A 23738-nucleotide genomic window follows, 5' to 3' on the forward strand; every position below is an offset into this window, starting at 1 on the left:
ACCGCAGAAATATCCGACATGCCTGTTGGCGCTTTGGAGCGCTTCAACTGGACCGCTGAAGCAGAACCCGTGGGTTGTGTGCTTTGTGTGGAAATCGGGTGCGTCCCTGTCGCCGGGATGTATTGTCCCCATAGCAGGACTCTCGTCGTGCCTATCGGGGCCGGGGATGGACGCACGGATCGAAAACTCTCTGCTGTAAGGTCAATGGCCTCCGAAGTGGAGCCTTGGTCATCGCTAACCTCTTCGTCACACTCGGCGGCTGTGGCGGCGGGGTGAATTACTTTCGGCCTGCGACATACCAAAGGCCGCCCACCGCTTCAAACGGCACTCCTTAATAGTCTTGGGACGTAAGAGTTTACAGGCCGCAAAGCACGCCTCGTTGTGATCGAGGGGGAGACGCTTATTGCACTGACAGTGCTTGTCTTTCCACGGAAATTTTGCCTTATAGGAAGGACAAAATCTAAATGGAGTCCTGTCCATAGCCCAGGATTGTGATAGCAAAGACAAACCCAAGGGAACAAAGGTAGGGGGAAAAGGAAAGGCATTCTTGAAAAGAATATGTCCACCCCGACCGCACTCTCCCTACTGTACAGGCCGGCCAGAAGGCCCCAGCCACGTGGTAGGCAGTGCCGACCGGATCAACAGCCGTCGAAATTCCGTTGTCAGCAGTCTTCAGCGGTGGTACAGGAATCAACCGTCGAAAGGAGTGACAATGAGAATAAATGACCGAAGGTCGAGAAATATAACAATAACGCAATGTTTTATGACGAGCTCCGCATTAAGGCGGCCAGATAGCTTCGTGGAAAAAAACTAAGGGACCTTGAAGCATGAGGGATTTTGGGTACACTACATGTCACGTTAGGGATAGTGTTACAGGCATGCCCATGTCGACGTCCCCTTTGATTCCCGAAAGACAAGATGCAATACTCTGCGGTTACCACTGGATGTCGGACTATATGCACAGCATGTGATTCTAAGCAGATTAACAAGCATCAGAAATATATACACAAGTGTGGAACAAGTGAGGAAAAGGTAGGAGACGGAAGGAACAACTTGAAGGCCCAGAACACTGCCCGTAGTGCCAGGATCTTGATATGGAGATCCTTCTCCTCCAGGGATCTATGTGATTATTGCAACGGCTGAAAATGCTGACTTTTTGTTTTAAACCCCTTTAGACCATATGCGGGGGAAGACCCCCCGCAACCCTCCCCCATATTAATATTAAATTCTTATATATGTGGTGTCAGGGGGAGGGAGTCATCATTTTCGGCTGTCGTAATTGTGAGGGCGACATTTTGGTACGAGTCCCTCCACCAGCAGCCAGAGTCCTCTGTCGTGTAGCCGTCCGGTGTGGGCTTCCCAGCCTTCCAGGGAGGCGCCCGTGGTGACCGTCTCCTGGTATGGTGGGTCCTGAAAACCCCTGTCTTGGGCGATGTTGGAGCGGACGCCCCATCACCTTATCGCTTGTCTGAACTCGTCGTCGACAGAGATCTTGTCCGTGAAGCTTCCGGACACCTGTATCCAGTGAGCATCCAGGAACTCTTGAAGGGGGTGCATTTGCAATCTGCAGAGCCGGATGAGGTAGATGCAGGATTACATCATGCCTAGCAATGACTTGATGGCCTGCACCGTGGCTGTCCTCGTCGACGATAGCCGCTGCACCTTCCCCTGAATGGTTGCTACCATCTCCTCCGAGGGTGATGCCAGGCAAGACACTGTATTGAGCCTGCCATCTGGGAACAGCGTGTTCTGCGATGGTGTTAAGCAAGACTTTGGATAGTTGATGGAGAATCCCAGATCCGTCAGTAGCTGGACAGTCGTCTGTGTGTCCGACGGCTGGGCTTCCGCGAGCGGGCACGATTGAGCCAATCATCCAGGTACGAGTATATGTGTATGCCCTGTAAATGCAGATAGGCCGCCACCGGAGCCAGGCACTTCGTGAACACCCTGGGGACCAACTTTAAGGCGCAAGTTAGAGCCTTGAACTGGTAGTGCTGTCCCTGCAATACGAAGCATAGAAACTTTCAATGTTTCTTGTGAATGGGGATGTGGAAATAGGCATCTTCCAGGTCCAATGACGTCAAGAAGTCTCCTTTTCTCAGTTGGCCGAGCATGTGCTGCAACATGACCATCCTGAACTTTTGGGACTTTAGATATTTGTTGAGACGTCGTAGGTCTCGGATGGGCCTCCACCCACCCATCTTCTTTCTGACCAGAAAGAATCTGGAATAGACTCTGGAGCCCCAGAGCCGCTGGGGAGCTACTCCATCACCCCTTTTCGTAGCATGGCCCACCTCTTCCAGGAGCTGAGGGATGTGCTGCTCCTGACGGGTAACCAGAGGTTTCCGCGGACATCAGCGTTGAAACTCCAGAGCGTGTCCCTGGGCTTTGATGGCCTAGAGCAGGGCTGCACAACTGATTTTGACAGAGGGCCGAAAGTACCTTACATGATGGCTATAGTGGGCCGAAAAGTAAATGTGGGTGGGGCGGTAGGCGCGCCGTGGCATGGCAGGAGGCTTTTTCAACCCCCAATTTTTATTAAACACTATGCCCCATGGCCCCCAACCAAACACTATGCCCCATGGCCCCCACCCCCAACCAAACACTATGCCACATGACCCCCACCCCTCAACCAAACACTATGCCCCATGGCCCCCAACCAAACACCATTCCCCATGGCCCCCAACCAAACACTATCTCCCATGGCCCCCACTCACCAACCAAACACTATGCCCCATGACCCCACCCCTCAACCAAACACTATGCCCCATGGTCCCCACACCCCAACCAAACACTATGCCCCATGGCTCCCAACCAAACACTATGCCCCATGGCCCCCAACCAAACACTATGCCCCATGGTCCCCACCCCTCAACCAAACACTATGCCCCATGGCCCCCACCCCTCAACCAAACACTATGCCCCATGGCCCCCAACCAAACACTATGCTCCATGGCCCCCAACCAAACACTATGCCCCATGGCCCCCAACCAAACACTATGCCCCATGGCCCCCACTCCCCAGCCAAACACTATGCCCCATGACCCCCACCCCCCAACCAAACGCTATGCCCCATGGCCCCCAACCAAACGCTATGTCCCATGGCCCCCAACCAAATGCTATGCCCCATGGCCCCCACTCCCCAGTCAAACACTATGCCCCATGACCCCCACCCCTCAACCAAACACTATGCCCCATGGCCCCCACACCCCAACCAAACACTATGCCCCATGGCCCCCACTCCCCAGACAAACCCTATGCCCCATGACCCCTACCCTTCAACCAAACACTATGCTCCATAGCCCCCACCCCTCAACCAAACACTATGCCCCATGGCTCCCACTCCCCAACCAAACACTATGCCCCATGACCCCCACCCCTCAACCAAACACTATGCCCCATGACCCCCACCCCCCAACCAAACACTATGCCCCATGGCCCCTCAACCAAACACTATGCCCCATGGCCCCCACTCCCCAACCAAACACTAAGCCCCATGACCCCCACCCCTCAACCAAACACTAAGCCCCACTCCCAAGCCAAACACTATGCCCCATGGCCCCCACCCCTCATCCTAACACTATGCCCCCTGGCCCCCAACCAAACACTATGCCCCATGGCCCCCACCCCATGCACTCATACAGACCCAAACGCCCATTCCCCAACTCAGCACACAAACTCACAAGCATACACAAATACACTATGCACCCATACCGACCCGAACCCTCCCACCCCCAACTCAGCACACAAACTCACAAGCATACACCAATACACTATGCACCCATACCGACCCCAACCGCCCAACCCCCCATCTCAACATACACTACAGACCTACAAATACCCATGCAGACCCGACACACCCCCCACACCCCCATCTCAACATACACTGCAGACATACAAATACAAACACCCATACAGACCCGCCACACCCCCCACACCCCATCTCAACATACACTGCAGACATACAAATACAAACACCCATACAGACCCGACACACCCCCACACCTCAACATGCACTGCACAGACATACAAATACAAACACCCATACAGACCCGACACACCCCCCACCCCCGCATCGCAACATACACTGCGCAGACATACAAATATAAACACCCATACAGACCCGACACCCCCCCCGCATCTCAACATACACTGAGCAGACATACAAATACAAACACCCATACAAACCCATACACCCCTCCATCCCCGCATCTCAACATACACTGCACAGACATACAAATACAAACACCCATACAGACCCGACACACCCCCACCCCCGCATCGCAACATACATACAAAAACAAAAAACACAGTCAGGACAGACCCGAGACAGACACACACACAAACATACAGCCCCCCCACCATGTACTTACCAGACATGCTGGAACGCTGGCGAGGCTTCTGGCACTACAGCTGGCGTGGGTGTGACAAGGCTGAAATGCCTTCCAGCATCACGCCTTACTGGCCACGCCAGCCGTAGTGCTGGCACTCCATTGGTGCAGCACACACGCACTACGTGGCTCGTAGGATCTGCGTGGTTCGTGTGCACTGAACCAATGAGGGCCAGTGTTTTGTCCGGCCCGGAAGACAACAAAGACTTTCCTAATGGAGGGCGGTCGATGCTGCTTGCGGGCCGCCCTCCATTAGGAAAGTCTTTGTTGTCTTCCGGGCCGGACAAAATGGCATGGTGGGCCGCAACTGGCCCACAAGTTGTGCACCGGTGTCCTAGAGGGACTCGTCAACGACCTTCGCAAATGCATTTTCTCCGTCGTAGGGCATGTCCAGTACCTTCGATTGGACCCCTTGACAGAAATTGTGGCCTTCATCCAGCCTTGGCGATGAAGGCAGACACTGTTCGCCATCTGCCAGAACCCTGTGTCTGCAACGTCTAATGCCACTGTGATGGCGTGATCAGATGCTACTTCCACTTCCTGGAAGAGAGCGACTGCCTCCATTCTCTTATTGTCAGGGAGGAACTCCAGAATAGGCCCCAGCTTGTACCACAGCTCCCTGTCGTACCTGGCTAGGATCGTCAGTGCGTTGGCCGCCTTGATAGTGGGCGCCGTGGTGTAAATCACCTTCTTTCCCATGGCGTCCATCCTCTTCCCTTGCTGTCCGGAGGGACCGAAGACAAAAAGGACGGGTTGGCCGACTGTTTCCTCGCGGCTGCCGATATCATCTAATCCAGGGATGGCTGCGACCTCAAGCATTTGGGTGTGGAATCTGGCACCCAATACTTCTTCTCCAGCCTATCCCATTTGGCTGGAGCTGTGCAAGGGTTCTTCATGAGGGCAAAGCCCTCTTCCCACACATCGTCCAAAAAGGGCACGCCCATGATCGTCTTCCTCTTGGCCTCGCGCCTATGGTACAAGAAACCCTTGTTTGTTTCTCCGGGCAGAAGTTGGAATAGCTCGGAAGCTGTGGAGATCATGGAGTGGAGCGATCCCACCTCATCCGGAGGGGACACCCTATGTGGAGCATCCAAATGCGGAGACTCGCTGTCTGCTGCGACGATATCTTCATCGCCATCCGTCATTGTAGCCGTATCCGTGCCTGTGTCTGGGTCTCCTGGGGAGAAGGGGCCCGATGTGGAGGTTGAAATGGGGGCATCGGATGACGCTTCCTCTTCTTTGCTGGAGGCTGATCAGGGACCTGAGGGACCACCAGAGCTGGGTCCGGAGGCATCCTCTGCTGGATCTCTGGATCTCTGACACCAAGGTGTGCAGGGTCGACAGGATGTCCAAGGAAATGTCCCTTGGCTGAGACATCAAGGCCGGAAATCGAGGCCCTGCACCATCGTCGCTGCTGTCATCCTCTTAACGTCCTTGTGGACCGTGTGTAGGGACTCCTGGTCTTCGTCGTCCGTGGACGAGACCTCAATGGCCTGGGCCATGGCCTGGGAGGGCTGTTTCAGGGCCTCCTCAAGGGGCTTAAACCGGGGCCTGAGCTGGTTTCCCCCATTCTGGCGTGCCAGCAGATTTTGGCAAAGTCACTGTGGCAGTGTTGCGCTTTGGGAGCAGGGATACTTCTATGCTGCAGGGGCTACCTTCGCAGGGTCAGCGCCCTTAGCTGTCATGGTAGTAGCAGCTGCCAAATCTGTTGCCGACAAAGTCTTAGCCTGTGCCGATTGGGCCTTGTTGGGCTATTCAGCCTTCTCCTCCATCCGCGGCTTCTCGGATTTCTCACGCAGTTTAGCCGGGGGTAGATGATTTCCTTTTCAAGAAGGAGCTTGATTGTCAGCTGGCAATGGAGGCGGAGGGCGACGTCGATCGCACCCTATCCACCTTGAGACTCGCTTCCGCTGCAAACCCGGTGGACTCGGACTTGCGGTTCTTGGACCTCCACGGATGAGGCCCCCTCAAAGGACTTAGAAGACCGCTCCTCGGACCGGCCGGTCCAGGGTGAGGCATGACCCTGCTTAGAGCATGGGCCAGAGGCCTTGGCGTTAAGCCACAATGCCAGTCTACTGCGCCTGTCCCCCGTCGTCTTCTTGGAGAACCCGAGGGATATTTCGCACCCCACCTCCTTGTGGTCCGGATGCAGGCAGTAGAGACACTGCAGGTGCTTGTCCTTCCGTCCTTCTTCTCCGTCATGGTCAGAGGGCGCGAAATAGGCCTGATGGCCTTCTAGAATCTTTGATGATCTTGGCCCTTGAGGGGCGCTGAAATTCCGACAACGGATCCCCGCTGTCGGCAGATGGAGAAGACATCACAACGGCTCCTTTGGAACAAAAACAGAACCTTTTTCCATCAAGAAACACCCAAAAACGTAAAAGTTGCTTGAAGAGCAAACACGAGGACTCCCAACACTGACGCGTGCGGTAAAAATCCAAAGATGGCTGCCAGAGGAGGGGCTTAGTGAGAGGACTGACATTGGATGGGGGCAATATGACCCAGAGGACAGTGATTGGTTTAAATGAGAAAGACAGTTTGCAAGTGAAAGTGAAACTGTTTTTCCTTTACCAAGGATTCCCAGCCTTACGACAGGGAATATTTATGAGCATGTGAATCCATGCCAGACCCTTTGCTGGAGAACTTAGGTCTATGAACCTCCTCTGAGATTTATAGTGTTCCACACAATTTTCTTGGCTTTGTATTGGATCCTTCTTGGCTGGCTCTGAAGTCGTCGGGAGGTTGTACTGATCTTCCTTGATTTGTGGTTTACCTGGCACAGCCCTCCACCCCCTTGCTCGCTGCGTCATCTGGATGGGGTCAGGCGACTCTTTTAGATTTGGTGGAACCAAGGATTTACTAGTTTTCCTTCATTTTTGGCAGCAACAGGTAACTTTGACATGTTGTCTTTCCATCATCCCCCGAATGACATGCAGACTTTCAACAGACTTTTTCCCAGATCGAGGTTCTGGGACACCCACCTGCTTCCCTATATTCGCTCCCCTGTTCCACCGGTCCAGACTCTCACTCTCTGTCTTTCTACTCTCCTGATCTTCAATTTGCCACCCTCTGTCTTGTCCACATCTTCGCTGCATCACTGCACTCCTCCTTCTCTTTCTCCACCCACCTTTACTTCTTTATCTGGTGGTTCTTTTTCTGCTTCTCTTCCTCTTTTTACAACCTTCTCAGATATTTTTTCTCCTTTCTATTTCCTCTGCACCTTTCATCCTCTTTACCAGGTCCTCTGGTTTTCTCTCTGATGGCTGCCTCCTCTACAACTCTTTCTCTAGCACATCCTTCACTGTACTCCCTCTTATGTCTACCACCTCCACACCATGGTCTCACCTCTCAGCCTCATCTACTCTTTCCTATCTCCTCGTGCCCTTCCGAACTCCAATTTCTCTGCTTTCCACCCCCTTCACTATTCTCCCCCTTTTTCACCTGATCTGTTCTTGTCACCACCTCATCTGCTCAACATGCTCTACTGCACCCCTCTTATGCTCGTCTCTGCCCTCTTGATACTGCCTCTGCTCCGCTTTCTCATCATCATCTGCACTAGGCCCCTCTCTCTCACTGCCTCCTCTGCTCGCTCCCTCCTTCTTTACTCCTTGCCACAAAACCATGCACTACTCTAACTCGAAATGCAGACTTCTAACTCCCCCACCCAATAGGTTTGTAGCCACTCCTTTTATATCTCACACTCTGTAGTGTGATAAATCCTACAGAGTCATCACTGATTTCCCGGGGATGATCTCCTCTCACATGGCCATAGGGCGGCAATCGCTACCTGATCCTGACCCTGGGGGTCGTATTATGAGGGAGTATCATGTGGGCGAGGACGACTGCTGGAAGGAGGTGATGACTCCATTAGGAGAGACGCTGTATTCCCCGCCTTGTGTGGAAAACCCTATGACACCTACACTTCTGATGGAATACTGTCATTCTATTCGGAAATCCATTCATACCTCATACACACATATAACATCCCCTGTCTCTAATGGTTTTCAAAATAAAAAACCCTAACCAATATCTTTTTGGGAAACCTACAAATCCTATGGATCCCAATTTCCATAAAACCTCAAGTACTGAGATGAGGAGTAGGGAGAAGGAGTTAATGCAGATTGAAAGAAACCCAAAGTTAACCATGCAGACTAGTTGTTATGAGGCAGCACAAGTGCGCGTGACATTTAAAAGTGGTATCCGCAATCGTAAATGGAGGAGAACCAGAGATAAAGGCAGAACCAAAGAAGAAAGCAGAACAGGGAAAGATTGTGCTGAAGAACGCAGGCGTTTCCAGGCGAATGCTCACAAGACTTACCGGCATGGCGCAAGGCCAAGAGAGACGCAGCGGGTGCTGTGCGAGGATCGTCAGCGGCAGAAGCAGAGCTACCGGGGCCATGGTCGTGACAAGAAGCAGCAGTCTTGCCGGCTGGTGAGCGTGGCGGGGTCAGGAGTGCTGGAGGAGGGTCTGCAGTGCAAGAGAGGCTGTTCCAGAAGGGAGGCTTCATTGCAGCAACGTGCCACGGGTCGGGTAAACTACAAGACACCAGTGAGTCTGCCCAGAACCACTGGGGGCGTTTTGGCAGGCATGTAAGCAAATAAGAACTTCTGAATACCGACCAAGTAAAGTACAAGAACAGTTATACTTGCACAAGTACTCATGTATGAAAAGTCAATGTGGGGAAAGTTGGAGCATGGATTATCACAATCAAATAAACCCTAATGAACATATTTAAAGGCAGAACCTGGAACAAGTAGTACCTCAAGCCAATTAAGAAGAAGCACAGTGACGTAATATAACTGTGCTACATTGAAAGAGTGTTTGAAGTGAAGAAGTAGTCCGGCTGAAAGAAGTACATCTGGCAGTGAACATTCTGGGGAGAGGTACCTGGCAGATAAGTATACCAGGGGATTCACAGGACCCCAGAAAGGGATTCCTGGCAGAGGAGTATACCAGTCAATCCACTCAAAGCATATGGAAGAATAAGACATTGGGCCTCATCACGAGTTGGGCGGTAGCCCCAGCGCTATTAGTGCCGGGGTTATTAGCGCAACCGCCAAACCCTCCGGCGCCATTAGCGCCGGATCACGGGTTTGGCAGAACTGTTGGTTCCCATTCCCCATTGTGGCCCATTCGGGAATTCCTCATTCCCCATTGGGCCCAATGGGGAATTTTCGCGCTATTACCGCTGGCGGATTTCCCACCAGTGGTAATAGCGCTGAAAAATTTGCGGCGGATTTGCCCCCAGCTCAGAGCTGGGGGGAAATCCGCTAAGGCCATGATCTGGCAGAGCCTTAAATGCGGCGGTAATAGCGCTACCGCCACATTTAAGGGTTACCACCAGACTCATGATGAGGCCCATTGTAGGAAGATATGATATGGCATTTATAATGCGCCTATACACAAGTGTTTCGAGGCACGACGAGGTAGGGAGGAGGGACAGTGGGAAGAACAGACAACGATCATACTAGGCCAGGTGACATTCAGAATGCGCAAATGCATGGGAAGATACCTGGCAGGAGAGTATACCAAGGGATTTGAAGAACCTACTGGGGGATTCCTGGCTGGGGAGTATGCCAGGAGGTCTCCTTGAGAAACCATTGTTTGAAAGAGACATATTGTTTGCACAGGAACTTGTTGAGTCTGGCATACAGAATCAAAGGAGTTGTTGTTTGAAAAGACACTTTTTGCCATCCTGTCTGAAATATCCTGGACAAGGGAACTACCTTTTTGATCCAAGGGTTTCTCCTTGGAAAATACTATTTCTGTTGGATTTATCTCCTTGCTTTAATTGTGAACACTTTTTGCCAAACATAAGTCGGAAACATTCCTTGCACTTTTAGTTGTTTCTTTTCAGTGCGAGGGTCAGAACAGTAAGTTTTGGAAACAAGGACAGTTTACATAAGTTGGATGACCCGACACAGACTAATCTTTAGTTTTAGTTTCCTAGGTAGGGAAACTGTCTTTAGGATAGGGACAGATAGGCCAGAAATGAGAGGCCTTTATCAAACCCTTGTATTTTAATAAAGATGTCTGATCATGAAAACCCTGTGTGGGGATGGGGATCAGGGTTGTCCCCCATATACTGCTCTGGGAACCATATATCACTGACCCACAGTGATCACTTTGACTGCTCCTTTTCTATCTCTGAGAATGCTAATGCCTTCTCCCCCTCACCCATCTCAGTGGGTGTCCCCCAAGAATCTATCCGTGGCCCACTGTCCTTCATGTTCCACGGCACCTCCTTGGGCAAATGTATTTAATCCACTACTAACTCTTTGTCAATAACACCCAGATCATCTTCTCTGTTTCCTCCTTTATCCCTGCTATCTCCCAGCACATCACAAGTTGCCTCACAGACATCCATCATTGGATGGCTCTATGCTGCCTGATACTTAACCCTTGCAAATGGAATTAATATTTCTACCTGCCTCCAATGCTCAGCTTTCTCTCTCATCTCCTCTCCCCTCCCCTCCAGACAGCAACTGATCCTCACCAGAGGCTTGCATCCTTGGTGTAGTTTTTGGCTTTGACCTCAAATTCCAACATTTCATGTTAGCCCCCGCCACAGCTGCTAGAATAAACCTAAATATAAAGCAAATATACCCCAAACTCACTCACCAATCGACTACTATTGCTGCTACTCCTTGATCACTCACTGCTCGATTACTATTTGTGCCACTCCTAGGCTGCCCCATGCACACTTTGTCTCACCCTAAAAAAGTCTTCAACTTCACTATTGCACACAATCTACAACTTCCTTCAATCCTACCCCACCTTCTCCTATTGTCACCATGCTGCATGGCTCGCTATGCAGGTTTGTTCTCCTGTTAAATTCCTACTCATTTAAAAAACATTCATGCCCTTGCCCCCTAGATTGCTGACTTCCAACTCCCGATACTTTCGCTCTTAAGCTCTTCATTCATTCATTCTTTCATCACTCTTATGTCCCTCATTTCCCTCTCCTGTGCCCTCTCCCGCACTCCTACCTACTTGCCTACCCCATTCCAATTCTCTCTCTGTGGCTTCAAGACCATCCCCTGGATTGTATAGTTCAAAACCAGACTCAAGCTCCACCTATTACCCAACAAATGAGATTCTCCCTCCCTCCATCTTATTAACATCCGCTGACCCCTCACTTCTAGTCCCCACTCCTGTGTTGCAAGTTGTAAATAGTAAACATGTTAATATAAGTTACCATGGCCATAGGCCCGCAATGTAAATCTGCTCCTTATCTAAGTCCCAGCTTTATGTCCCATCACTCTAGCCCTTCACAAACTGGCTACTCAAACTTAGATACTTTGCTCCGGTTATAAAAGCACTCTACCCAGAGACTGACGCAGACTCCAGGACAACATAATTTCTGGTCGAAAGGGCACCCTATATTCAATAAATACAAATACACTATGTTGTTTTTAAACACTATGACCTAAAAAGACAATCTCTGAGTTATTTCAACAATTGTCTATGCACACTACAAAAGTGCATTTATTGCCAAAGCACTTAATAGCATTGTACACTAGTATAAACCTTATAATTCATTCTAAATAACAGGGAGGATTAAGATTTATTTTTATGAAACTCATTTAATTCATGTACAGAAATTGAGTCAAAATAGGTTCAAAATATACGAGTATCAAACTGGGTTTGTTAAAATAATTAGGATCTGTCACAGCCTTGGTGAGACAATTTGTAAAGTAGCACTTTCAATACAATTTAGCTCCATTGACAGAAATGTATGCTTCATTTGCTCATAGTTCAAATGCAGCAAAGGAGCTTGCAGGACTTAAAAACATTAAATTAATGAGAATAGATCCCAGAGGGCGCTAGAGGGCCAACCAAGATGGCTGCTTTTTAGTGAGCTCCTGCACGGCCCGTCATTAATCCTGTCCAATCCTCCTTAATTCGGATCATATTTGCCCTGACAAGAGAACACCCTTGCTCGTCAGACACTGCTCCGTTGTGTCGTGAAAATTGGGGCCAGAACGGAAAGCCTACGACCCGTAATGCTACTCCTCGAACCGGCGCCGTGAGAAGCAAGCAGGCCCATTAGAAGCCGGGGTGTGGGGTGACGGCCTGAGCCCGAGTGGGATACAGGCGAGAGGAAGCTGCCCACCCCCTCCACATCCTCACGAGGCAGAACCACCCCGAATGCCCACAAGCCGCGGGTGAATGCTGAGGACAGATCCCCCTCAGCCCCCCCACATCAGCAACTCTACCACGGCACCTGAGGCCTGATCCAAAGAAAACAACTGGCAGCCGCGGCTCAAACGGCATACCCCGAGCGAACCGGGCTGACGCCTGGTCGCCTGCACGAGAGGAGTGCTAGGCAGGGTGTGGGTCCGTGCCGCTCCCCCGGCTCCCCCTCTCCCCTCACAACCAGGCCTGCTGCGCGAGACGAGGAAACCAGGGTGCGGACGTCAACCCAAAAACCAAAGGCGGCAGTCCTCCTCCCTCCCCGTCCGGGCGGAGACGGCTCTTCATGGGGTCGGAGGAGCGGACAGAGGTCTAGGAGCGGACGCCGAGCTACAAGCCACCGCACACAGGTACGGAGCATGCAGGGGGGTATCGCTGAGTTAACTGCTGGAAGTCCCGCCTGAACCCCCCCCCCCCCTGCGCACTCAGACTGTCACTGCTCTCAGGCCACAAACCCTGTTGAGCCAGCACGGCCCCCTCCAGCCCTCCCTACCTGGCCTAGGGAACTATACGCCAAGACCTCCTATTCCAGCAAAAAGCAATAGAGGGAAACTACCATACCCCCGCAACACCAGAAAGGATAAATTGCATGTAAAACCTCACTGTGTGGGTTACAAAACTCCCTACCCATCCACTACTGAATCACCAAGCCCCTCTGGGACCTACAAAATTGGCACTTGGCAATAGAACTAGACGCTGCACCCGTGCTCCGCAGACCCAAAAGAACACTTTGCTATCCTCAACCCCTGCTGCAAAACACACATCACAATTCCTTGAAGGAAGACAACCAGCGCCTCGAAACCACATACAAGTGCCTAAACCAATACGAAATAACCCCCATCTGCGCAGGTCCAATGGGGAGGACAGATCAGTCACAAAGAAAACTAAACTTTGAGTCCGGAACAGTCCCTAAAACCCCTAGACTACAAGAGGAGCCAGAGATCCCTACTGCCAGCGGATTCCAAATGGAGGAAGGAACCTCCTCCACAGATATCAAAGGGCTCCAAGTGGACCTGAAAGCAGGCATAGGGAGTCGAAACAACAAAATGGATGGCCTTGACTCGAAAGTAGATCTCCTCCAGCATCGGATAGACACCCATACTGAGCACCTCAATTAGGTCGAACAACGTGTGGCGCAGTGACCCTGGGAGCAAGAGTCACCCAACTCAAATCCCAAATCAAAGTATCCACTTCCAGATGTGAAGATTTAGAGGGTCGCTCCCGAAGGAACAATATCCGGATCATCGGGTAAGTGAACACCAATCTGGCGCCTGTTTGTGGTAGAAAGAGCACACAGGATCCCTTCCTCCAAACCTATCCCAGGTGCCCCTGCCAGGCCAATAATTGCCAAATTACTCAATTACAAGGATTGTGATATCATCCTCTGACTGGCCAGGGAGAAAGGAGAGATCCACCATGAAGGGGACAGAATCCACTTTCATCCAGACTTTTCGCCAGCAGTCCAATCTCAAAGAAGATCATTCACCTCCACCAGGCAAAGACTCAAAGACAATCAAATTACGTACTCATTGCTGTTCCCAGCACGTCTCAGAATCCAACATGGGGGAAAGGTCCATTTTTTCCAGACACCGGAAGAGGCAAACAAATTCCTAGATCAAGCAGGATGTCCTGGCCTAAACACCAACCAGGCACGAGCACAAAGAGAAAGAAATAACAGAAACACAACATAACCGAACATAAAGTCAGTGGCGCTAATACCGACATGCCAAAACCTACCATTTGTTCCGAAGAAACAACATAGGAGCGAAACACTCCAAGGCCGTGCAACTTGGGAAGCCCCTAGGGCTCCTTGCACAGCTAAGTTAACAGAGTTGTCTATTAACAAGGAAGAAGAAAGTCGAGGACGGACCTGCACCGCTGCAGAACGCCTCCTGACCAAAGGAGCAGACAAGCACAACACTGCTGATGTCTCCGTTTTTGTTCACAAGGGAGGGATCAATGTGGGCCAGTTGGGAGTTGCCCACACGAGGGAGGGAAAACAGTTTTAAGAAGTCGCCACCTACAGCCTGCCTTTCTTCCACCACGGCTCGACATCAGGCCCTCACCCCCGTCACTCAGGAAACTAACAGCACCCCACAATCCAGAGGGTACCCACAGCTCCCTACATCCCACCGAAGGGCCGCACTCCAACAACCATCACCCGTCCACCAGAACTGTTTTAAGTAGCTACCTGGAACATCCGTGGGGGCAACCAACCGGCAAAGACCAGAAGGATCCTACAATATCTCAAGAGACACAAAATCGACATAGTTATGTTACAAGAGACCCATCTCCTTCCCGACTCGGAACGCCACTGGGCCAGATCATGGGGCTGTCACAGGTACTTTTCGTCATACTCATCATACGCGAGAGGGGTGGCCATCCTGATTGATAGGAAAACAGGCTTCAGCCTAATAGAATCCAAGAAGGACTCTGACGGAAGAGCAGTACTGGTGAGGGGGATCTTAGCAGGGAACGAGATAATCTTAGTAAACTCCTATGCCCCCAACGTAGACAGCTCAAATAACTTCAATTGGATCATGTCACACTTGGGAACGAATAACCCTGGCACAATCGTCTGGGGAGCTGACTTCAACACAACGCTGGACCGTCAAATTGACAAGTCACATGCCACAACTGCTCGTCCCTCCAAAGCCAGTCTACAAATCAAAGAAATCTGCCAAGCATTCGACCTGATTGACGCTTGGAGACAAGCCAACGGTGACATGAGAGACTTTTCATTTCATTCCGCTGTCCACAACACCGACTCGCGCATTGACTACCTTATGGTATCAGCACAGAGCCCATTTCAATGGGGACCCAGTCACATCCTCCCCAGAACTCTCTCTGATCACTCAATGGTAACTCTGGAATGCACCCTACCCAACACCAAGCCGGCCACGCTTCACTGGAGATTTAAACCAAGTTCACTGTCAGACACAGTGTTCGCAACGGAACTACAGCAAGAAATCACCACCTTCCTAGAGGTAAACCAAGACTCCGTCGAATCCGCGGGCACACTGTGGGAGACATTGAAATGCTATGTACGAGGCGTATGTATGGCAAAAGAGAACGGCATACTGAAACGGATCAGGCGTGAACTAGCAACCAGTGAAAACCGTCTAAAGGAGCTTGAACGCAAAAGCACCACGACCAACGAACCACAACATCAAGGTGATATAAAAGTAGAACTACAAAAATGTAATGAAACAGCCACCCAAGAACTAAAGTTCCTCATCCGCAGGCACCAAGTCCGGCAATATGGTGAAGGCCAAAAACCTGGGGCCCTACTAGCATACCTGATAGCGCTCGACAGAATACCCACTCGTGTAGAACGAATCTGTGACCCACAAGGAACCCTAGTATACACTGAAGAGAGCATCGTGAAGGAGTTCCATAAATTCTATCAGACTCTATACAGCTCAAAGCACAATCCATACCCCGAGGCATTACAAAACTACTTAAACGACACAGAACTCTACTGGGTGATTAGCGAACTCAGGGAACCACTAAATGTATCCATATCGGTAGAAGAGATTACCTCAGCCATAAAACACCTTCCAAACACCAAAGGCCCAGGCCCAGATGGCCTTACAGGCACATTCTACAAAGCCTATGCAACTACCTTAGCCCCGCTCCTACTACAGGTGTATGAAGAAGCCTTAGAACACGCAACACTCCCACCAACGATGCGCGAGGCCAATGCCATCCTATTGCACAAGACAGGTAAACCCCCAGACTGTGCCTCCTATAGGCCAATTTCCCTAATTAACCTACACAATAAAATACTGGCCAAAATTCTGACAAAACGACTACTTCCCTTCATGCCCGCACTGGTGCTAGGCGACCAGGCGGGGTTCATCCCAGGTCGCAGCACAACATAAGGCATCAGAAGGCTGTTCGGTGTCATAGAGGCACTCGACCCATCGCAACAAGCAATAGCAGTCCTTCTCGGCACGGAAAAAGCGTTCGACTCTGTCGAATGGCCGTTCATGTTTGCAGTTTTAACACGAATGGGACTTGGCAATTTCTTCATTAAGCTGGTCTCACTACTTTATAATGACCCCCGCTCCTTCATCACTCTGGGCAACACGAAGTCAGCCAGCATAAAACTAGAATGCGGTACCAGACAGGGCTGCCCCCTGTCAGCACTTATTTTCGCTCTAATAATGGAACCCCTAGCCTCGCAACTGCACGCCAAACAACTCCACGAGGCCTGACCTTCGGACCCCACAATCTAGTCGTCTCACTATACGCTGATGATGTAGTTCTATTTGTGCAAGACCCTGAACCTCAACCCAATAATGCGCAAGTGATCAAATTCAGTAATTCCTCAGGCCTCAAAACCAACCACTCCAAATGAGTGATTTTCCCCCTAACACAACAAACCACTAAATTTGTAGATGACCACGGGTTCAAGTGGGAAGACTCCCGGGTCCGGTACCTGGGCATCCATATGTCCCTCAATCACAACGATACCTATAACGACAATTACGGGCCGATGCTGAAATCACTCCAAGAGCGCATACAGAGATGGAAATCACTCCCACTAACACTTTGGGGTAGAGCCTCCTTAATCAAAATGATGGTTCTCCCCAAGCTCCTTTACCTATTCACGAACATACCACTACTTCTTCCACAAGCTTTTTTTAAAGAAAATTAAGAGCCTCATCCTAGAGTTGCTATGGGCAGGAAAACCGGCAAGAGTAGCCTACACGACCCTAATTCTACCAACATCCCACGGCGGCCTAGCACTCCCTGACATGGGGAGATACTTCTGGGCAGCCCAGGCACAATTCCTGAGCCACTGGTACACTACACATTTCATCCGTCCCCACGTACAGATTGAAAGGGCCCTAGCCTCACCCAACCTAGTGAGGGCAGTTGTCATCAGCCACATAACAGTGCCCCAAAATACAATGAATACCGTCCTCGCCACCTATGCAATCTGGAAGAAACTAGAACGAAAATATAAAGTACAAGTCAGATTCTCCCCTCTGCTGCTGGTTAAATACATCCCAGGCGTCCCCCTGACAGCCGAGAAGGCGTTCCACCAGTCGCTCCGAAAACTTAATGTTCAATTGCTTGGCGATCTATTCCCCGAACGCATTTTTATAACTCCCCAGATGGTCAGAGAGAGAGGTGGCGACTCGTCACTTGACATATTCATGTACTTCAGGCTACGGTACACCCTGCAGTCAATGTTCCCATCATTTCCCAAACAACCAGGCACATGGAACCTCTTACACAACACGATCCAGGCGCAGGCTGAAGGGAGGCTAACTTCACTGATATATAAATCCCTACTGACGGACACAGTGACCATAGATGCCTGAACAAAAGAACGCTGGGAAAAAAGCCACTCAAACCAGGATACCAGATGAAGACTGGACGTACATCCTGCGGCAAACACAGAAAGTGGCTATAAACACACGCTCCAAGCAAATTAAGTTCAACTTTGTACACCAAACCTACTTCACCCCGGCCAAAAAACACAGACAACACCAAGAATCTTCAGCACAGTGTAAGCAGTGCAACACCCATGCGTATGACTTTTTTCACCTAGCCTGGGGCTGCCCTGTGGTCTCCCGGTTCTGGTCTCAAGTTCTACAAATGGTGTCGGCAATAATAGGCGAAGAGCTGGCGCCGCTCCCCTTGGTGGCCCTCCTCAGATTGACCAAATACCTACACCCCTCAACAAGGAAACGGACAGCCCTCCTCTTGGTGTTGGCACGCAGGAGAATAGCCATGTCATGGGGCCGAGGCCTAGCCCCCTCTATAGAGGCTTGGAAAAAAGATATCCTGTACTGCCAAGACATAGACACCGAATATCTGCATACACTCCCATTACATGCACACCCACCAGAAATATGGGGTCCATATGTCACGTACCTGCTTACAGCAGCAATAGACTCGGACTCAGGAGAACAAACCGCATGAAATACTGGATAAAACAGACTATCCCACAACGCTGCTATCTATGAATCATCCAAAAGGGGAGCCAACGACCATAGAACACTTGCATCTAATAGTGACACAGGGGGGGAGAGAGGGAGGGGAGAGCGGGTGGAATGGTGTTTGTTTGTTGTTATGCATAAATCCAAAAAATAAAGTTAAAAAAAAATCAGTATAGATCCCATGTGATAAATGCATTTTCTTTATGAATATGTGTTGAGGTTCTTTATTTAAAATGACTTTTCAATTTTACAAGTAAACTCACTTATAATTATTTTATATTTATACATTTCTTTTCAATAACCAACAATAGTTTATCCATAACCTTTGTGAATTAGTGACCTCCTCCCTATCCCCATGTCTCGAATCCCAAAATAGGACAGTCAGAAGCCAATGAACACATGAATTGTTCAATGTAGAAGATGAACACAAATATAACACAGAGAAAGCAGTAGCTAACATTGAAAACAGCATGAAGTTCTGGGATAAACTCCCCCTGGCTATGATGGGAAGGGTAGCATTGTTGAAAATGGTTGTATTGCCCAGGCTATTGCACTTCTTTGTGAATATCCCCTACATGTTGCCCAAAAGCTTCATTGATAAACTACAGAGCTTATGTAGAAGCGTCATCTGGCATAATACCTGAATAAGGTTGCTTTATGGAAGCTACAGAATGCGTATGAGAAAGGAGGCATAAGATTGCCCAACTTTGAAATATACCATCTGACTGGGCAACTACAGTACGTGGCTAAGTGGCTAACTGAAGACACAACAGCAGAGTCCTGACTGCTGAGGTCTGAATGTACACCTTTTTTCCTGAAAGAACTAATATGGCTGCCCAAACCCAAGCTAAAAGGGCGATCGAGGTTGTTAGAATTGGGATGGGAGACATGGCGCAAGGCGTGCCGGGTCAAGGAAAACCTGACCCTGTGCTTCCCCCAAGTGCCGCTAGTGGCACTGAGGGGAGTGGATGAACAACCAAGGAAGATGATACGTAGACACTGGGAACCGGTGGGCATAGCAACACTAGGAGATGTGTGGCGAGATGGGAAGGCATTGGAATTCACAACACTAATGCAAGCTACTGGAGTGCACCCTGGGGAATATATTGCCTACATTAGACTGATAAAGCAGATAAGATCGGAAATAGCGCTAGAAGATCAACCAGATTCTGCCATAGAGACAATGGGCCTCATTACGACCCAGGCGGTAAGGGGTTTACGGCGCCGTAAACAGCGCCGACCCTTACCGCCTGAGTACGAGGTCCCTTAGCGCCATGGCGGATTTAACACCTGCTTTTAGCAGGTGTTAAAATCCATGGCGCTAAGGGACCATGGAGTTAATTACGCCACCGTAATTTACGGTGGCGTAATTAACGCCTTCCCCACTCCCATTATGCCCTATGGGGCAAAAATGGGAATGGGGAAGGGTAAATGGGGATTGGGGACTTACCGCCCCGCCAAACTCGGAATGGGGCGGTAAGTCCGCCAACCACCATGGCGTAAACGTAGTTTACGCCATGGTGGTAAAGTCACGGCCCAGGCGGTAACTTACCGCCTGGGTCGTAATGAGGCCCAATATATGATATCTCGGAAGGAGGGCACAAGGTATCCCAGATTTACGAACTAGTAATGTCCAGGGTGGGGAAAGAGGTGACCCAATTGAGATGGGAGTGGGAGGAGGACGCGGGTGAACCTATGAAGGATGGGCAATGGGAAAGAGCACAGAGGTACGACAAGAAAGTATCCAGGAATGCTAGGTTACAACAGATTCAGCTATATGTGACCCATATGGCGTATATGACCCCTCAAAAGATAGCCCGATTTAAGAGCATTGAGACACAAATATGCCCCAAATGTGGGGAAGTAAATGCGGGGATGACACACATGTTTTAGGCATGTCCGGAGATTCGAAAATTCTGGGTGGGAGGTCACCCCCTGACTTGCAGAGAAAGGTATCAAGTTAAATGTGGAATCGGTATGGGCAGGCATGGTAGGAGGATTCTCTAGACCATGTAAAATGAAACATGTATGCAAACTTAAGGACTTGCCTTATATTTTAGCCAAATGCAGAATAGCTATGGGGTGGAAATCTAGCCAGAGACTCAAGATAGAGGTGTGGTGGCAAGACCTTCTGAAATGGGTTGAAGCGGAAACGGCAGTATGGTACGAAGCAGCTTACAGGGGGGAGGATGATGAAGTGGGAATACTGACGGCCTGGAGACTACTAGTGGCCACATTAAGCGAACCCACCCGAGCAAGCTCAAGTGAACATGATACTTCTGGGAGAACGGAAGGAAAGGCGCCCCTGGGAGAGAATAAGTAGAGGTGCGAGGAGTAAGCTCGAGTTAAGGGGGGGAGGGTATGGGATGGCAGTGGTATACACATGTCAATGCATATGATGTTGTAATATTGTAACGTTCACTGTCGGGTGTGCTGTGGAGTTTTTAAACTAAGAAAACAATAAAAAATATATATTACAAAAAAATACACATGAATTGTTACAGGTCAGGTTCTCTGAACCTTTTGTGCTGTTACGTTCATGTTAAAGGACATTTGTACCGCGCACTATCACCACCGAAGTGGTCCCCTGGCGCTCTGGCGGCTCTGAAAAAGGGGAGGAGAGGGGGTGGGTTAGTGGGAATAAGCTGGAAAAGTGCAAGAGAGCAGTGATGTGCTGTTGGCAGCCTCAGCCGGTGGGTCCGTTGGCTGGGCTCGGGGTGTTTTATGGTCCATAGTCGTCGTGTGCTGTTGTGCAAGTCTATGCGTGGTTTGTTTTGTTGTTGAATTGTTGTGAAGTTTGTGCGGATTGCTGAGTTTTAGGCTTGTGGTTGTGTTTGGTTATAGTTTGAGAGGTGTATGCAGAGGGATGGAATTGTTAGTTGGTTGGTTAGTTGGCACTGCTGTCCTTGCAATTGTGGGATTCCATCTAGGTGCGGTACATGCTAACAGTCACATTTCTAACTAGATGCCGCACAAGCTAAAGTTCAGAATTCCGTACTAGTGTGGCACATGCAGTGTAAAAACACACTTATACTTATAAGAAGCATGCCATACCTTAAAGTGTTTTTCTGCTTGCAGAGCTGCTTTCAACTTTTCTTGAAGCTGTTCTGAAGTCAAATTGAGATGCCCATCCCTTCTCCTTGCCTCAGTTTCTTCATGAGGTAGGCAATGAGCTATGCCATACGCATTACCTGCAAAAAATACAAAAAGACTGAGTATTTGCTAAGGGAGAAGAAGACAAAAGCTCAGGAGTCAAAACAAATACGACTGCCATATTGTTACATGTCTACTCCATCTCAAATCAAACACACATCAACAAAAATAAAAGTCATGAAGTTTCTTCAGCTCCAAATACTATGTAGGAGGTCATGATAAAAGATTTGCTTACAAAGAATCTACTCCACCTATTCTTACATAGGTTCCCATGATTGTTAGTGCTTCCCTAATCAGTAGCAAGTAGGAAGGCGCACTAGGGAAAGTAAGGAATGACAAACACAATAGTTCTGATTTGTTTAAGGACACTTGCCCTCTCAATTGCTCAGCTACCCCTATCATATGCCCAGAATTGGCCTCACGTACACAAGTATTGTATTCACATGCCAAGTATAGCCTCTTATTGGCAGGAACTGCTATTAAAATGTCAGACCCAGTCTCAAAGATCCACCCATGTAATCCTATCATATGCTATGTACAGCCATATATGCGATTAAACAACTGGCAAATGCCCAGGTCCAACCTCCTTTGACAGCAACAGCCACCATACGCCCAGGTACTGATCGAAAGACTGTACAAGGTACAAGCTCTAATTTCCAGGTACTACAATTAAATGTGTGGTTTTGCCATCATATGCCCTGATGTTGTCCACATACCACTATGCACACTACTTCCAGCAGCAGCCAAGTGGCACGCTCTGCCTTGCAGTGGCCAAACTGTCTGCAGCCAGTCCTGTCAAATATACTCAATGTCCCATGTATGGCGGGGCACAAAGCACGTCACTGTTTAGGCCGGGTTATAGAAGGGCTTCGGGAAGATTTAGCTTCACACCCCAGATATGCCAACAAGCTCTCCCGAGACCTTCTAGATCCCACAAATGAGACAAGTATCTGGAAAAACAGTGATGTTGGTCTAATTTCCTGCTCGCTGTGAATGTTGTCATTTCAAAAATCCAAAGAAAACTGTGTGTAAAACAAATCTGCGGGTGCTGTGCTGAAGTCAGTGCCCTGACTCCATTCCATGAGCTGAAGAGGACAGATTTGGAATTCTCAATGTCTTTATTCCAGGAAAGGGGACTATGGACTATAAGTACTCTAGTCACTACAGTGAGTAACTTTAATTACTCATATGTCCCATCCCCTTTCCTCCATCCTTGTGGGTGATTCCACCGAACAGGAGACAAAGGGTGGAGCTGTTGTAACCTGCCTCAAATCTAAGACGAAGCAAAAAGGTTCTTCAGAACCGCCTGACCAAACTCTGCATGCGGAAATGTCCTATCCCATGTTTCAATCCCCTTGTTTTATGGCCAGTCTCTTGGTGACTGTTGTGATACATCGCACGACTCCAACTATCCACATTTGAGCAGAACGGAAACGGGAAAGAAATTACCGGCTGCAAGAATAACATATGCCCAGGTACTTCCTGCACCCATAGCGAAAATCAAAAGCTGAAGCCCATGAATATACGCACAGTACTGCTCAACTTCAAAGTGAGGAAGGGGGTAGCCCCACATGCCATGTTGCTCTAAGTGGTCTTGATCATGGCCTGAGGGGGCTGGCCTTTTACTCAGTTTGAAGCTAAGCAGGGTCAGTCCTGGTTGCTTTTCTTTTAATTAAATTAAATTAGTTAAATAAAAAAAACATACAGCCTTGAACCCGGGTCTGCCAGAGTTCGAGACCCAGCATTTAACCAATAGGCCACAATGGCTTAGTGCTTCATGGGCCATGCATTTCATACTTGGCCTATAATTTAATATGTTTGGTTATAAAATGCTAGGTATAAAACTTGTGAAAATCCAAACAATAACATAATTGTAGCATAATGGTTAAGTGCTGTGTCTCGAACTCCTTAAGGCCAGGGTTCTCGAATAGCAGTTTTCAGCATAAATGTGATTTTTTTACATTTCATTTTTTCTGTTTTATAAAAATACAGATGCCGTGTCTTATGAGATATTTAAAACTAAGAAAATACACAGCATTC

General features: G+C 49.4%; 1 protein-coding gene across 3 annotated transcripts in view; it reads right to left on the reverse strand.

Annotated features, from left to right (window-relative positions):
- TANK (TRAF family member associated NFKB activator) overlaps positions 1–23738 on the reverse strand; it is a 909733-nt gene that overhangs the window by 421437 nt on the left and 464558 nt on the right. For all 3 annotated transcript variants that reach the window (XM_069616338.1, XM_069616339.1, XM_069616340.1), the window contains exon 4: positions 21600–21736. In XM_069616338.1, coding sequence (XP_069472439.1) covers positions 21600–21736 — 137 coding nt within the window. The remainder of the gene's footprint in view (positions 1–21599; positions 21737–23738) is intronic.

Source organism: Ambystoma mexicanum, chromosome 9 (assembly GCF_040938575.1).
Source record: "Ambystoma mexicanum isolate Mex_15411 chromosome 9, UKY_AmexF1_1, whole genome shotgun sequence".
Taxonomy (NCBI): Eukaryota; Metazoa; Chordata; class Amphibia; order Caudata; family Ambystomatidae; genus Ambystoma; species Ambystoma mexicanum.